At 49.5% G+C, this 13,680-nt stretch overlaps 8 protein-coding genes across 8 annotated transcripts; 4 read left to right on the forward strand and 4 right to left on the reverse strand.

Annotated features, from left to right (window-relative positions):
- Positions 1–72: 72 nt before the first annotated feature.
- Positions 73–592, reverse strand: BROUX77_008123 (uncharacterized protein; the record flags this gene model as incomplete). Its single annotated transcript, XM_073753293.1, has 3 exons — positions 73–106; positions 180–433; positions 512–592. The coding sequence occupies 3 exons, from the start codon at positions 590–592 to the stop codon at positions 73–75; spliced, it is 369 nt and encodes a 122-aa protein (XP_073602416.1).
- A 476-nt stretch (positions 593–1,068) lies between these two features.
- On the forward strand, positions 1,069–1,494 carry BROUX77_008124 (uncharacterized protein; the record flags this gene model as incomplete). Its single annotated transcript, XM_073753294.1, has 1 exon — positions 1,069–1,494. One exon carries the CDS (start codon positions 1,069–1,071, stop codon positions 1,492–1,494), a length of 426 nt encoding a protein of 141 aa, XP_073602417.1.
- A 299-nt stretch (positions 1,495–1,793) lies between these two features.
- BROUX77_008125 (uncharacterized protein) lies at positions 1,794–3,650 on the reverse strand (the record flags this gene model as incomplete). The annotated part of the gene is made up of 7 exons (XM_073753295.1): positions 1,794–1,829; positions 1,889–2,013; positions 2,094–2,455; positions 2,515–2,758; positions 2,843–3,278; positions 3,352–3,432; positions 3,501–3,650. The coding sequence occupies 7 exons, from the start codon at positions 3,648–3,650 to the stop codon at positions 1,794–1,796; spliced, it is 1,434 nt and encodes a 477-aa protein (XP_073602418.1).
- A 617-nt stretch (positions 3,651–4,267) lies between these two features.
- Positions 4,268–5,674, forward strand: BROUX77_008126 (uncharacterized protein; the record flags this gene model as incomplete). Its single annotated transcript, XM_073753297.1, has 1 exon — positions 4,268–5,674. One exon carries the CDS (start codon positions 4,268–4,270, stop codon positions 5,672–5,674), a length of 1,407 nt encoding a protein of 468 aa, XP_073602419.1.
- A 512-nt stretch (positions 5,675–6,186) lies between these two features.
- On the forward strand, positions 6,187–8,283 carry BROUX77_008127 (uncharacterized protein; the record flags this gene model as incomplete). Its single annotated transcript, XM_073753298.1, has 1 exon — positions 6,187–8,283. One exon carries the CDS (start codon positions 6,187–6,189, stop codon positions 8,281–8,283), a length of 2,097 nt encoding a protein of 698 aa, XP_073602420.1.
- Positions 8,284–8,421: 138 nt separating this feature from the next.
- Positions 8,422–9,441, reverse strand: BROUX77_008128 (uncharacterized protein; the record flags this gene model as incomplete). Its single annotated transcript, XM_073753299.1, has 2 exons — positions 8,422–9,186; positions 9,259–9,441. The coding sequence occupies 2 exons, from the start codon at positions 9,439–9,441 to the stop codon at positions 8,422–8,424; spliced, it is 948 nt and encodes a 315-aa protein (XP_073602421.1).
- A 412-nt stretch (positions 9,442–9,853) lies between these two features.
- On the forward strand, positions 9,854–11,050 carry BROUX77_008129 (uncharacterized protein; the record flags this gene model as incomplete). Its single annotated transcript, XM_073753300.1, has 1 exon — positions 9,854–11,050. One exon carries the CDS (start codon positions 9,854–9,856, stop codon positions 11,048–11,050), a length of 1,197 nt encoding a protein of 398 aa, XP_073602422.1.
- Positions 11,051–11,621: 571 nt separating this feature from the next.
- Positions 11,622–13,362, reverse strand: BROUX77_008130 (uncharacterized protein; the record flags this gene model as incomplete). Its single annotated transcript, XM_073753301.1, has 4 exons — positions 11,622–12,585; positions 12,642–12,690; positions 13,060–13,246; positions 13,333–13,362. The coding sequence occupies 4 exons, from the start codon at positions 13,360–13,362 to the stop codon at positions 11,622–11,624; spliced, it is 1,230 nt and encodes a 409-aa protein (XP_073602423.1).
- Between the last annotated feature and the right edge of the window lie 318 nt (positions 13,363–13,680).

Consider the following 13,680-nt stretch of genomic DNA (forward strand, 5'->3'; position numbering starts at 1 on the left):
TTAAACGCCCAAAGTATAATTTAATTGCCATTGCTTCCCATCACGCTCCCTCCTCCAGATTATGCGCGCTTCTCACGACTCGACCTCCTCGGCAGATCCGTCGCGTCTAAGAACCATGTTAGCATGTCAGCTCGTCCAAGTATCGATAGCAATAAACTGAAGGGGACAAAGGCACGTACGGAATGTAGTTTATCCGGTACTCGTCCTCGATCATGGTGCGGATGTCGTCTGGCAGCTGGCCCGAAACCTTGAGCGCATACACGCCACGAACATACGTGTCAAGTCGCTGCCACTTAGCGACCCAGCTAGTTGCCGGATCATTGATTGTCATGACGCCCTCGAACATGGGCGACGTGCAAGTCTCGATCTGGTCGGCCGAATGGCGCAGGTGCAGGAATTCTTCGCAGTTAGGGCAGCCGTTGTCGCGGAAGCGCTAGATTGAGAGTCGTTAGCGAGATCATCTTGCTTGGATGGTGGCGATGAAGCTGGAGCCGTGGCTTTGGAGACGTACAGCGTAGGTCATGACGATGGAGCACACCATACAGGCTCGTAGATATCTCTGCTGGCCTGGAGTGACAAAGTTGATTGACATGGCGGTTACGGGTGGATAGAGTCAGTTGAGGATATTGTATATCAAGTGCGTAGATGGCTGGATAGGTGAACACAGTGTAAGAAACTCCCTGAAAAAATATTGATGGTCTTGTCTTGTAATTCTGGCTCAGCTCGAATCATTGCGAAGGGCTTCCAGAATAGCTGTGCATTATAGGGACAAGGCTGTATCGCATATTATCCAAAGCTAATAACAGGTCTTTATTTGTGTCAGTGAAGTGGGTCCAGCCGCAAGGCTACGGCTAAGCTTGGTCAAGTATCGCAACTTTTATGTGGGTCCATCTACTTTGATGTCAAGACTTGTTTTTTTTTAATTCGATAGTCTTCACACGAACGCTCTTTGTTCTCACCATATCGAATAGCCTCTTACACTCAGTTTTGGGAACCTAGTTTCATAATCTTGGCCACTTCTTCTATCGCCGTGAAAATAACCCACGGCACCTTGGAGTCTCACTAGCCATGGAAACCACCTCTTCAAAAACCATCAACACAAATACCTCCAATGGAAAAAGAGCCACGGTGAGGACTTGCGCGATCCGCAATCCCGAATTTGCATACGTGCGCTTAGAGCTCACATCAACGTCACCCATTCCAAGTGGCACATGTCTTGATCCCATCCAAGTCCGCTCAAATCTGTCTGCTGCGCTGACATACTTTATGGGTATCACAGGCAACTCTATTCATCCAGATGTACTCAAAGTTGATGGTCCCACTGCATGGGTCAGAGTCCCAAACCCAGATCTGCACCACTTGATGGCAGCCTTGACGTCGTGGTCGGGCTGGGAACAGGATGGTATGAGGTACAATTTAAGAGCGACTGACGCAGGAACCTGGCTCGGCTATTTGCTGAATCGTCGCGATGAGGAAAATGTTTGGAAATGGTAAAGCGAGGTGATGAAACGTTCAAAATTTGGTTTAAATGATGGCAATGGAGGGCAAAAGGCACAGGGAACACAGTTAGGGTAGGTTGCGTTAATCACAATAACACCATATGACGTTAGAGATTTAACTCTCACTACAAGATTTTCATAGACCGAATGCCTCAATTGAGGAGATGTCGCCTCACTTGAGAAGATGTCAGTCAGAGCCCGGATACCAAGTAACATGACGCTGCATCATTGGTTAGGAGTGTCGACATTAAAATAATAGCCCTGTTGCTTTTTATATTTTCATATCCTCTAGGACTAAAGGGACGACATGAGAGAATTGTTCGCATACGCCTAGATAAAGCCCAATAGTCAGTCAATGTTCAAACTAAGGAATGGGTCGGGTTTCTTACCATGGGTCGGATGTTGGGATGGGGGACGGCGTCGAACTTATGGAACTCCAGCTTGAGATCAGACTTGATATTGATGTAGGCGCCCTTGTTCTCCGTAGAGTCGCAGTACTTGGGAGCCGAAAAGACTAAAAGAGAGAGTTGTTAGCAACGTACACACATCTTGCAAATGAGAAGAGTTTATTCCTCTCATTTCGAACAGACTCACCAGTGATACAACGGCCATCATGCTGCACTTCATAGCCCTCCATGCGAACCTCGTGTGATCTTATGATGGCCTCGAGTCCGTTACGTTCACAGAAGCGCTTGGTGACATCAGGACCAAACTGAACACCAACACCACGTTTGCTGGGGCCGCGGCCATCTTCATCTTGGGGGTCGGTCCACAGCATTTCCATCATCAGGCCTGACTGGCCAGGCTGGCGCTGAGCATGGCGGTTAAGCTTGCGGATGTCATCAAGGGTAACACTGTCATCGGAGAAGAGACCACCGTGCAAAACAAAGAACTTCTTGCCAATGAGAGTCGCCAATGGCAATGCTGAGAAGGACTCGGAGAAAAGACGGAAGACACTGTGCAAGCGGGTGTTAGAGAGAGAGGTTGCGCACTGAAATACAAATATCGGACTTACCGTTCGTGATACTTGGCCTTGCACTCGCCCTCAAAGCCATAGACACGGTTCATGTCGTCGGCCTCGTGGTTTCCGCGGTTGATGAAGAAACCGTTGGGACGCAGCCACTTGTACGAGTATAAAAGCAGGGCGATCTCGGTAGACCAAGAGCCACGGTCGACAAAATCGCCATTGAACAGATACCAATGCTTTTCATCAGGAAGACCGTTGAGGCGGAACAGTTCCATGAGATCAAAGTATTGTCCTGTAGGCGGAGTAGAAAGTTAAGGATTAGATGATTGAACATGAAGTTGCATTTCGGTTTGCAGGGGTTCAGGGACAAGCTTACCATGAGTGTCACCACACACAGTGAGTGTGACATCCTCGGGCACCTCAACTTCAACCATTGTCGGCTCATCGTAAACTATCTTCATAGCGTTGATGATTATTTGGTAGACGTATTTGCGATGGATTTTCTTGCCGTTTTTAAAGCGCTCGATCATGTCATCAATAAACTCTTGCGTCATGGTATCACCCAGCTTCACACCATCGTAGTCGTCCTCCACTACCATGGAACCAAGGTCAATCTCTTCAGCAGCCGAGGGCGCGTCAGCCACTTCTATGGCAGCAAAGAATTCGTTTTTCCGAATGATTTTGCGGCATTCTTCCTGCTTTAGCTTGGCATCTTTATTACTGGGGTCGAGGCGGACACATTCACGGAAGTCCTTGAGGGCGTCTTTAGGCTTGAGGATAGCAGCGTGAGCGAGCCCTCTGCGGTAGAAAGCCTGAAGGGAGACTTCATGTAAGCATTTATTGTACTCGTGGATAGAAAAAAGACGGCGCAGAGTTGGGACCTACTTTGACGAAGCCGGGTTTCAGTTCGATGGCTTTGGTGGCGTCGAGAATAGCATAGCCGTAGGCCTCGGACTTGATATACGCCTAATAACATCATGCTGTTAGATACAGAAGTAAATTAGCCAGCACCGGCTCCCGAGAAATCTACACACTTGCGCGCGGTTGGAGAAGAATGTGGGCTCCTGGTCATGCAGCTCGATGGCTTTAGAGTACAGCTCGATGGCTGCGGGCCAATCATGCGCCGCAAAGGCTTTGTTACCGTCGTTTTTGAAGGCCACAGCCTTTTCTACATCGGTCGGCATTGTAACAATGGGAGGGATATCAAGCAGACAGGGCTTTGACTTCGACTTGGTACGGGTAGATGAAGATTTGAGTTTTAAGGTGAGAAAGATGGAATCGCGGTGTTCGGGTTGGGGTTGGCGATGTCTTGGTGGGGTCTATATGTTGCTGTCGCACAGTTGAACAGGCGTTTATGAGACGGGAAAGAATACCAAGCAAGCGCCGAAAAGAAGGCGAGCAGAAGACGTGACGTTCTGTTGTATTCAACAATCTATCATGAATCAAGATTTACAATCCTTGCCGCCTTGGGGTGTCCCTCCAATCGAGTCGAGCGGCTATGTGCCCCTCCAAGCCTAAACTTCTTCCAGAGCCTTCTCTTGAGACAGGCCGAAAGGATGCACATGAGAAATGTGGGGCACGATTCATGAAAGCTCCACATACGGTATGGTACCTGGTGTGGCGTTCTCATAAAGTTGGTGTGGCGTTTACAGTCTTGATGTTTTGCGACGTCATTTAGCCTTGTCAAAAAGGTCGCATTCGCATCTTCTATCTCTTTTCTTCTTCTGAACAGCGAATTTAGCTGGTGGCGAACACCGGGTTTCTTTTGTCCACTTCTCGAAACCTTTCAATCTTTTCAGTCATGTCCTACACAAACCCCCAAGAATCCAGCGCTCTCGTGCGCAAACGCGATACCGACATGGAGCTCATGGCTCCCCCACCACCACCGATCAAGAAAATGAAACGCCCGAAGAAGGTCCTCGACGAAGAAAGCTACACCGAAGGCCTTTCCCAAATAATCAAGCGTGACTTTTTCCCCAGTCTCCAAGAAATGCAGTTGCAACGCGAATACCTTGATGCGATTGAATCGAAAGATCGCGCGTGGATCTCAACAGCGTCGCGAAACCTCATCGATGGCAAGACTCCAGATCACAAGGGCATACTTCCGTATGATACGCCGCTCAACGCAAAATCCGCGATAAAGAATGAAACGCCGTCTACTGTAATGGGTATGGGCACACCAGCATCCGTGGCACTGAGTATAGGGCCATCAGAAAAAGCCCGTGTTAATACCGCCATGCGCCTGTCTGAGTTTCAGGCTATTTACACGAGCGAGGATAACGAAAGCTTCTACAACCTCACCGATCGGCAAAATAAATTTTTTTCCGAGAAACGCGCGTGGCTTTGGAATGGCAATAAGCTGGACTCGAAGCAGTTGATCAAGCAGAAAGAGGTTGAGAAAATGCTTTCCAATGCTGGCCAGCTCCATGATGACGGCTTTATAAAAAAAGACCGACTCGCCATAAGGGACGCCGACGATAGGCCTGCCCAGCCTGATTTGTGGAAATGGAGACCCAAGAATACATTGATGTTCACGCCTGATGGTATCGAAGACCAATACCAATCACGCGCCCAGAGAGCCGAAGAATTGTCTGCTAGTGCGCCAAAAGGAATCAACTATCACAACACCCGAATCCCAACGCTAGATGATACTTACAGGCCATGTCGATCGCCTTCCCCCACCTTATCTGCAGTCAGGGATGCATTAGGAGGAAATGTTCGCCAAACTTATAGAAGCTCCAGCGAAGTGAACAGTACTGTAGCAGGTGGCGAAACACCGCGCGTCAACGGATATGCCTTTGTGGATGATGAAGACGATGATCGTGATGAACCACCTTTGCCTAAAATAGACCTTGGGCCAGGGGACGCAACACCGAGTCCCTTCAGGCTACAAGAACGTGCACAAAAGGAACATTTGTTACATCGCATGGTGGACCGAATCAACAAGTCTCATAATAACACTTCACGGAACGGATTAACAGGGAATGGGGAAGCAACAAATCTCTCCAGATTCATGAACAGCCCTCATAGAAGTTCTCCGGGGAATCTCACACCAGCAGCCCAGCGCCTATTAGGTAAGATTGGGGCTAGCCAGACGCAATCAGAGAGCTCAGGGCGAGGAAGAGAACCTCAAAGTTCATTTGCGCAATCGACTCCAATGGTCTCTCGGGGATCATTGATCAAAAGGACCCCTAAAACGAAGTCATGACCAAGCAAAACGCGACGAGTGTGAACACATTTCTTTTATTTCTTTCTACCTTTTTTCAATTAGAACAAAATCCTTTTCAAGCACATCGTATTTATTTAGCCACTTAGAGATATTTCCCAATCTAATTTTTTAGCAGTGTTGAATTTGTTAATGTTGCAAAAATGATATTTCTGTCTCTAAATTGACAAGCCAACCCAAGCTCTCCTATCATCAGTTAACTACCGTGCTTGTACAAACGTCGTGATTATGGGTCTTGCTTGTATGACGTTGTGCGACAGCACACTACTGGGACTATGCATAAAACGAGGCTTTGGCCCAGTCCCCAAGCTAAGCTTTGGCTTTAAGCTACAGAATTTTGTACGCGCTTTTCATCAACTCCAAGTTCAGCCTCCATTGATACAGAGAAGGCCCTATCTATCTCGTTGTAACACTCAAACTTGTTGACTTGCTTACATAGTGTTGAGGTCTCTCCTCTATCCCTATCTCACAGGTGGCCGTTGAAACCGGGTGCAATGAGGTTCGCAGATATTCTCGTTGACCTGGCCTCGGTGGTTTCAGCCTCCAAAGGCGTAGTGTCTAAACATGCAGCTCTACGCATGCGACAGATTGAGCATCATGGCCAAACCTCGAGTATTATCGCGAGTCTGAAAAAGAAAGCTACACAGGCAGCAGCATCACCATCTACAGGGTCTACCGATTCTACTGAAACTGCATCATCTACCACATCTTCAGCTCCGACTACACCTATGACTCCATCTACAACCCTGTCTCCCAAATCTCCCCAGACCTCGCCAGACTCATTTGCAGCGACCTTCACTACTATACAAGATCCACTTTCACGTCTGCGCCAAGAAGAGAAGCTCAGGTCTAATTTACGTGCCCCTATGCGACTCCCCAGGCTCGAGCCAGTCACCGATGCAGGCGTTTCTCAGGCCAGTGAGGACCATGTTCCAGCCGGAATCAATGTCAATGTTTTCAGAACCCGTCGGGGCTCTAGTCTCACTGGAAGCAAGACACGGGAGATTCCCACTCTCGTGGCAGACGTCGAGCGTAAACCGCATCCATTTTCAGGAAATAGACTTCCAGGACAAGCTGTCAAGGCTGTGACCAAACCGGCCCCAAAGCCCCAGGCGGAGCCTGAGAGCCCACCCAAGGTCATGCCCATACCCACACCTACTGCCAACGTTCAGCCAGAGACTCCAGCCACCAGCAGTGCCGAGCCATTCCCAGCTGAACCCCAGGCGAACCCTATTTTGCAACAATCTCACGATCTTCGCGAATCCCGAATCCCCTCTACTCGTATCGGCCGCCTCTGGAACTACAGTGGTCTCGCAGCCGGAATGCTTGGCGGAGCTATTGGCGAAAGCTTCAGTCGGGCTGTGGGCGGTGGTAATGGGGGCTCTTTGTTGTTAACCCCAGCCAACATGGAGCGCTTGGTGGGTAAACTTTCGCGCATGCGTGGAGCCGCCCTGAAGCTGGGTCAAATGATGAGTTTTCAAGACACCAAAATGTTGCCTCCTCAGTTGCAAATGGTACTTCAGCGGGTGCAAGACCGGGCAGACTACATGCCGTCATGGCAACGGGACAAGGTTTTGGTCAAAGATTTAGGCAGTGAATGGAGAGAACTGTTCGCCGAGTTTGAGGAAAAGCCAATTGCCGCTGCTTCTATCGGCCAAGTTCATAGAGCAGTGTTGAAGGATGGCAGCAAGGTTGCTGTCAAGATTCAATTCCCTGGAGTTGCAGACTCTATCAACTCGGATCTTGATAATTTATCGATGCTGTTGACAGCTACAAAGTTGCTCCCCAAGGGTCTCTATCTCGACAAAACTATCGCCAACGCCCGCCTTGAGCTTGGGTGGGAGTGCGACTACGAACGGGAGGCTCAGTGTGCTATTCGCTATCGAGAACTTCTTGGCAATGAAGCACAGGACGGGGACGTCTTCATTGTTCCCAAGGTTCATCTGCACGCCTCAGGCAAACAGGTTCTAACGATGGACTGGATGGGGGGCACTGCTGTGACACGCATTAAGTACTTTACTCAGGATCAGAGGGACTGGATCGGTACCCAAATCATGAAGCTGTGCCTTCGTGAAATCACTGAGTTCCATTTCATGCAAACTGACCCGAATTGGACTAATTTCTTGTACAACGAGGCCCGTGACAAGCTCGAACTTCTCGACTTTGGCGCTTCCCGGGAGTACGATCCTGTCTTTGTTGATAAATACTGCGAGCTCCTTTACTCAGCCTCGCAAGTTGACCGGCAGAAGATTGGTGCACTGTCTCTAGATCTGGGATATCTGACGGGCCATGAAAGCAAGACAATGCTTGATGCCCATATCAACTCAATCCTGACTCTGGCAGAACCATTCTTGGACAGTGCACCTGATGTCTATGACTTCAAGGACCAAACCATCACAGAACGCGTCAAAGGCTTTATTCCAGTTATGCTCAAAGAGAGATTGACGCCGCCTCCAGAGGAGACGTATTCCCTGCACCGCAAGCTGAGCGGTGCTTTCTTACTATGCGCAAAGTTGGGCAGCAGAGTCCCATGCAAGGAAATGTTCAGAAAGTGTGTGGCTCAGAGAACCGCTGCAAGAGAGTCAAAGTGAGCGGGACAAAGGGGCGATATGTAAAGTTAATACATTGTACATTAGATATTTAGGCCATTGACAATAGAGCCAGTTTACTCCATCCTATTCGTCTCAAGTCTTTTCTTGTGTCTTCACTATTTTCCTATTCTCTTTCGTTTACCGCTCCCTTCTCGAGCGGGAATCTATCCACTCGAGTTGTGCCAATTCCTTCTTCTCCTTACCGGCGACCTTCTTTCTCTTGCGCATGATGGCCTTGTCAACATCTCTCTTGCTCATGCTCTGGAAGCGGTCAATCAGCACCTGCTTCTTCAGCTCGGCCTGCTTCAGATAGTATGGCTTCTTGCCCTGGGCCACGAGCTCCTTTTCCTTGCGCTTGTGCTCGTCGATAACCGCTTGTTGTCGATCCTTGCGCTCTTCAGCCTTGCGCTTCGACTCAAGTACCAGGAGCTCGCGTTTCAGTTCTGTCTTTTCATCGTCGTTCTTGGCTTTGCGCACGCGTGCCTTGAGGTCGGCAATCTCGCTTTCGCGGTACTCTGAGAGGAAGCTATAGGCCTTGCGGATCAAGCCATCGTTGACGTCGCCTGTCAAGGGGTCGAAGCGTGGGTCGCGGGGTGTTGGCTTGCTGGAGAGAGCAAAGTCACGCTTGCGCGAAACCGGCCGCTTCGATGACATTTCCTGGGGCGCGTGTTTGCTGCTACGTTTATGAAGGTCCGCTTTCAAGTGGTCCGTCCTTTTGCTTGGTGCGGTGGAGGAGGACTTGGCCTGGACGAAGGAGTTCGAGGTAGGGGGAGCAGCGGTACGTTCGGCTTTCCGCTTTTCTTTGCGCTGTGTTTTGCTGATTGCTTTCTGGGCTTTGGCCAGATCCCCAAACGAGATAGATGCCAGGCTTGCGACGGGATTGTTAGAGGGGGCACTGGGGATCTAGGAGAGCGAAAGGTCAGCTTAAATCCAGCAGATTACAGGTGCACCGCATCGAAGATAATCAAGACGTACATCTGCTTCGGAGTCGTATTCTACCCCTTCCTCATCACTGGGTTCGTCGTTCTCCGCATAACTGGCTTGCTGCTCAGAAGGCGCATCGCTCGAATTGTCGTGGTCAGACTCTTCTTCATACTTGCGGGCGCGTACGCGGCGGTGAGAGGCAGAGCTTCCAGCTTTTCTCTTTCCAAGGGCCATATCAACAAATAAATTAGATAGCAGGAAAATGTGGTGTTGATGGTAAAGGCCTTTTCGTCTTCGTAGTCGGTAAACCTTGCGTTGCGTATGTAGTCGGCGCATCATCTACTTTTTTTTCGCCCGAAACCCGACAGCACCAAAAACATAGTTCTTATCGATAAGAACTTGGCTAGATCAGCCCTGTCTTTTTCCTCTTTATTCCCCACCTTCAAATTTCTGTCTCACGATCCCTCTTGCGGCTTCACCTTCTCGAATTAGTGACTATTCGAACTAAAATAGAGTTCTCTGTCGGCTTTTCGTCGCATTTCATTGCTTTATTTTTTTATCCAAGCAATAGCCATTTTCTCAAACTCTTTGCATCTACCCCTTCTTGTTCAGCATCTCGACTGAGAGAAGCCTCTGCCCCTAACTCATGCACGCCCTCCGCACTCATCCCCTCCATCGCGTTCCAGGGCCATTTGCCTCACAACGTGGAATCCCTATTCTACTCTATCAAATACGCTCTACCTCAACTCACGCCATACAAAGACCAATTTCTCCCGAACCAAACCCAGATTCTGGCGTCAACCCAGCCGCTAAATCTACAACTCCTCCTGCAGGGAAAACGACGCCCCGATCCAAAAATCAGAAGCCACGCCAAGGCCCTCCTCACTCCATACCTACAGTCTTCGCGCCGGACAACCAGCCCGGCTTCCGAGTTCTCTCAAGCATGCTCTCAAAATCTGATCATGAACGCTACAAATCTGCCTTCATCCCAACACCTCAACTAAGAGGCGGCCGGAGTACTACCCCTCATCCAGATCAGTTACCATCTACGAAAAAGGCTTCTCGCAAAAAGAAGAATGCACCAAATGCGCGTGAGGCGCAGAATGATGTCGCTTCTAAAACCCAGAATCGAAACTCTGACGCCCACGTTTCTTTGATAGGTTCCAAGGCCTTGGAAAAGCCCTACGCTGTCCCCAGTCAAGCATCGGGTGGTGTTCCTGACGCTACTGCCGAATATCTTGCACAGGCCGCTCTCGAACCACAGATACTCTCCAGCCCGCGGCCCATCCTTGTTGTACTTGATCTTAATGGCACCCTTCTATGGCGGCCAAACCGCCGCAACCCTACTACTTTCATAGAGCGCCAACATACTCGCATGTTCCTCAACTACTTAATCAACAACTTTGTTGTAGCTGTGTGGTCTTCTGCACGCCCAGATAACGTCAATCACATGGTCAACCATCTCTTTCCTAAAGAGGAACGCCGGTGCCTCGTGGCTGTATGGGGTCGTGACAAGTTTGGCTTGAGTAAAAACGATTATTCTAGTCGTGTTCAGGTGTATAAACGTCTAACTCGTGTCTGGACTGACCCTGCTATCCAGAAGGCTAGTGAGGATAGCCAGCCCTGGGATCAAACTAACACAGTCCTGGTGGACGACTCATCTGAAAAGGCACGCAGCGAACCGCACAACTCTATATTAATTCCCGAGTTTAGCGGAGTGCTTGAAACGTCCCACATTCTTCCACAGGTGCACGACTATCTCAACACTCTCGCGTTCCAGAAAGATGTGAGTGCATATATTCACAAGCATCCGTTTAAACAAGACCAGAGTTTCACTTTATAAAATATGTAGTTTGATTAATATTACGCGAATACTTTAGAGTCCAAAGGATCGGACCATGCTTCAATAGACATACGTACATACATACATACACATGTAGTGTGTACACCTGTGATTGACGACGTCGGTCATTAGTTATAACTAACTAGACTAATTAGTTGGCTAACAGTGAACCTGGTTTGGTGTCTAGGGTAGCAAACTGTAATAACCCTTAATGAAATCAAGTCTCGACGTATTTCACATGTGAAATTCAAACTTTACCTTGTAGCATGTGCAACGGTGAAAATTAGTGGTGGTGAAAGGGACTGGTAGCCCTACGTTCGTTATTATTCCAGTGCGTGAATTTCTTCCCTTACATCCAGCAAAAAAAAATAGTCCTATCCCAACCATCCCAATGTATCCTTTGCTATGGCATCCATCCACAGACTGCCTTGCATTTTCATAGTCCTATGTTCCTCATAAAGTGTGCGTCCTCATGACAATCAATCATCAATGCATCCTCGTCTTTTTTGTAGTTTGTCATTTTTTTCATTGTTTTTTGGCCAAGCGGTCCAACCCAAGGAAATGGAATTGCTTATTTGAAGACCTTGCCAGCGGCGTGAGGGTACTCCTTGCCATCGACAGTGGTGGGGCGGTCCCACGACCACTGAGAATCAACAAACTCACGGTCAGCCTCGTTCTTGGGGTCCAGCTTGGTGAACTCGTACGACTCGTAGTCAGGAGCAACGTCGAAAACGGGCTCGAACTTGTCACCGCGGATGACGAAAGCACCCTGGATGACCGAGTTGTTGTTCTCGCCAAAGACGGAAGCGCAGCCGAAGAGGTACTTGCGAGAGCCCTCCAGACGAGCGTTGAAGCCACCAATCAGGTTGCTGGACATGAAGGTGAGGGTCAGCTCATCGTTGTACTTGTACTGAACCTTCCAGACGGAGTACTCCTCGAAGGGGACGTTGTCCCAGAAGTACTTCATGGCATCAGGGGTCTCGTTGTTGGAGTAGAAGCGCTTCCACTCGTCCAGGGGGTAAGAGGCACGGGGAAGAGACTCAAGAGGGTGCTTGGCCTTGGGGGTCTCAGCGGGCTCCTCAGCAGCAGGAGCAGCGGGCTTGGGAGCCTCGGCCTTCTTCTCCTTCTTGGGAGCCTCGGCCTTCTTGGGGGCGACGTTGGTCAGCTTAGGAGTCTGAAGGAACTCCAGAGGCTCGGCAACAGCAGAGTAGATAGGCTGAGCAACGACGGTCAGGAGCCAGCGAGTAGTAGCGGGGAACTGCTCGCAGAACTTGACATCAAAGACGTTGCGGACACCGTAGCTGATCAGGCCAGCGCAGTACAGGTCAGCCAGAGAGATGCGCTCGCCAACCAGGAAGGTGTTGCTGACAAGGTAGGCCTCAGCGACAGAGACGGCCTTCAGGGTAGCAGCCTGAGCATCCTCAACGTTCTTCTTGTTGTAGGGGTCAGTGCCATTAAGAGGGCGGATCCAGCGGCTGAGCTGGCCGACGATCTCGGTGTTGAAGAAAGACATCCACTTCAGAATGGAAGCGTAGCTGTGAGTTCGATTAGAAGATGCCCAAGAAAGTATGGCGTTATTTTTTCAACTTACTCCTGCTTGGTCTTGCCCAGAAGGGTGGTCTTCTCGTTCTGCGAAGCAACTGTATGTCTGTCAGCAAAAGCACAACGTCAGATGGTGACGATTCATAGCTCATCATATCAAGTGACAGGCAGCAAGCACAAGGGAACAATCTCTTGGGAGAACGACGATCAGAATAGTGAATATCCGCACGAATACCTCGGACAGGGATAACTGAATTAAAAAATTCGATCTTTCATCATGGTCGTTGATTGGTACTCTCAAGAGAGAATTCAGGAGGGGGTTAAGGAATGATAGTGGGGCAAATGCAACTTGGGAGTCCAAGACGGGCGCGAGCCTTCTGAGAAAAGATGATGCAAAGAGGGGGAGGGGTAGAGTGGGAGGCGGGGCCTGAGAATGTAGGCTGAGAACAAGGGGAAAAAAAACTTACGGAAGATAGCAATGGCAGTGCTCTCGAACAGCTTGTAGCCATCCTCGGTCACCAGGGCGGGGACCTTACCCAGACCGTGAACATCAAGGTGCTCAGCAGTGGCGTTGCCCATCTGGGCCTCAACGATCTCAAGGTCGATGTTGTTGGCCTTGGCGACAGCCAGAATGCCAGTGGAGCGGACGTTGCCCTGGGGTCGGAGAACACAAATAGCGTCAGCAATCAGGCTGAAAGAAAGGACAATTTCCAAACAGTAGAGCGAGAAAGAGTACTCACAGCAACGGTGAAGAGCTTGCCGAAAGCCATTGTGACGGTTTTCACGACTTTTTGGGAGAATAGGGTGGTATGAAAGAGTATGAGAGTATTCTAAGAAAGAAGAAAAGGAAAGAGGGAGAAGTCGAGGAAGAGGACGAGCTAGCCTTTTTGCCTTTGACTCAGAATTTTTTTAGGTGGAGTTGATTGCTGAGGGAGCACCAAACCCCACTTAACGCGGGTGGCTGAAATGGACTATTGGCTGGAGTTTGTGTCACGTGACTGAAATTGCCCATGAAGGTGAGGCGCGTAGTTGAGGCTGAGAGAGGACTCGGCATAGCCTAACTGGTGGTGATACTTTTTTTCACGGCC

The sequence above is a fragment of the Berkeleyomyces rouxiae genome (genome assembly GCF_048999995.1).
Source record: "Berkeleyomyces rouxiae strain 22BRR77 chromosome Unknown BrBRR77_ptg000012l, whole genome shotgun sequence".
Taxonomy (NCBI): domain Eukaryota; kingdom Fungi; phylum Ascomycota; class Sordariomycetes; order Microascales; family Ceratocystidaceae; genus Berkeleyomyces; species Berkeleyomyces rouxiae.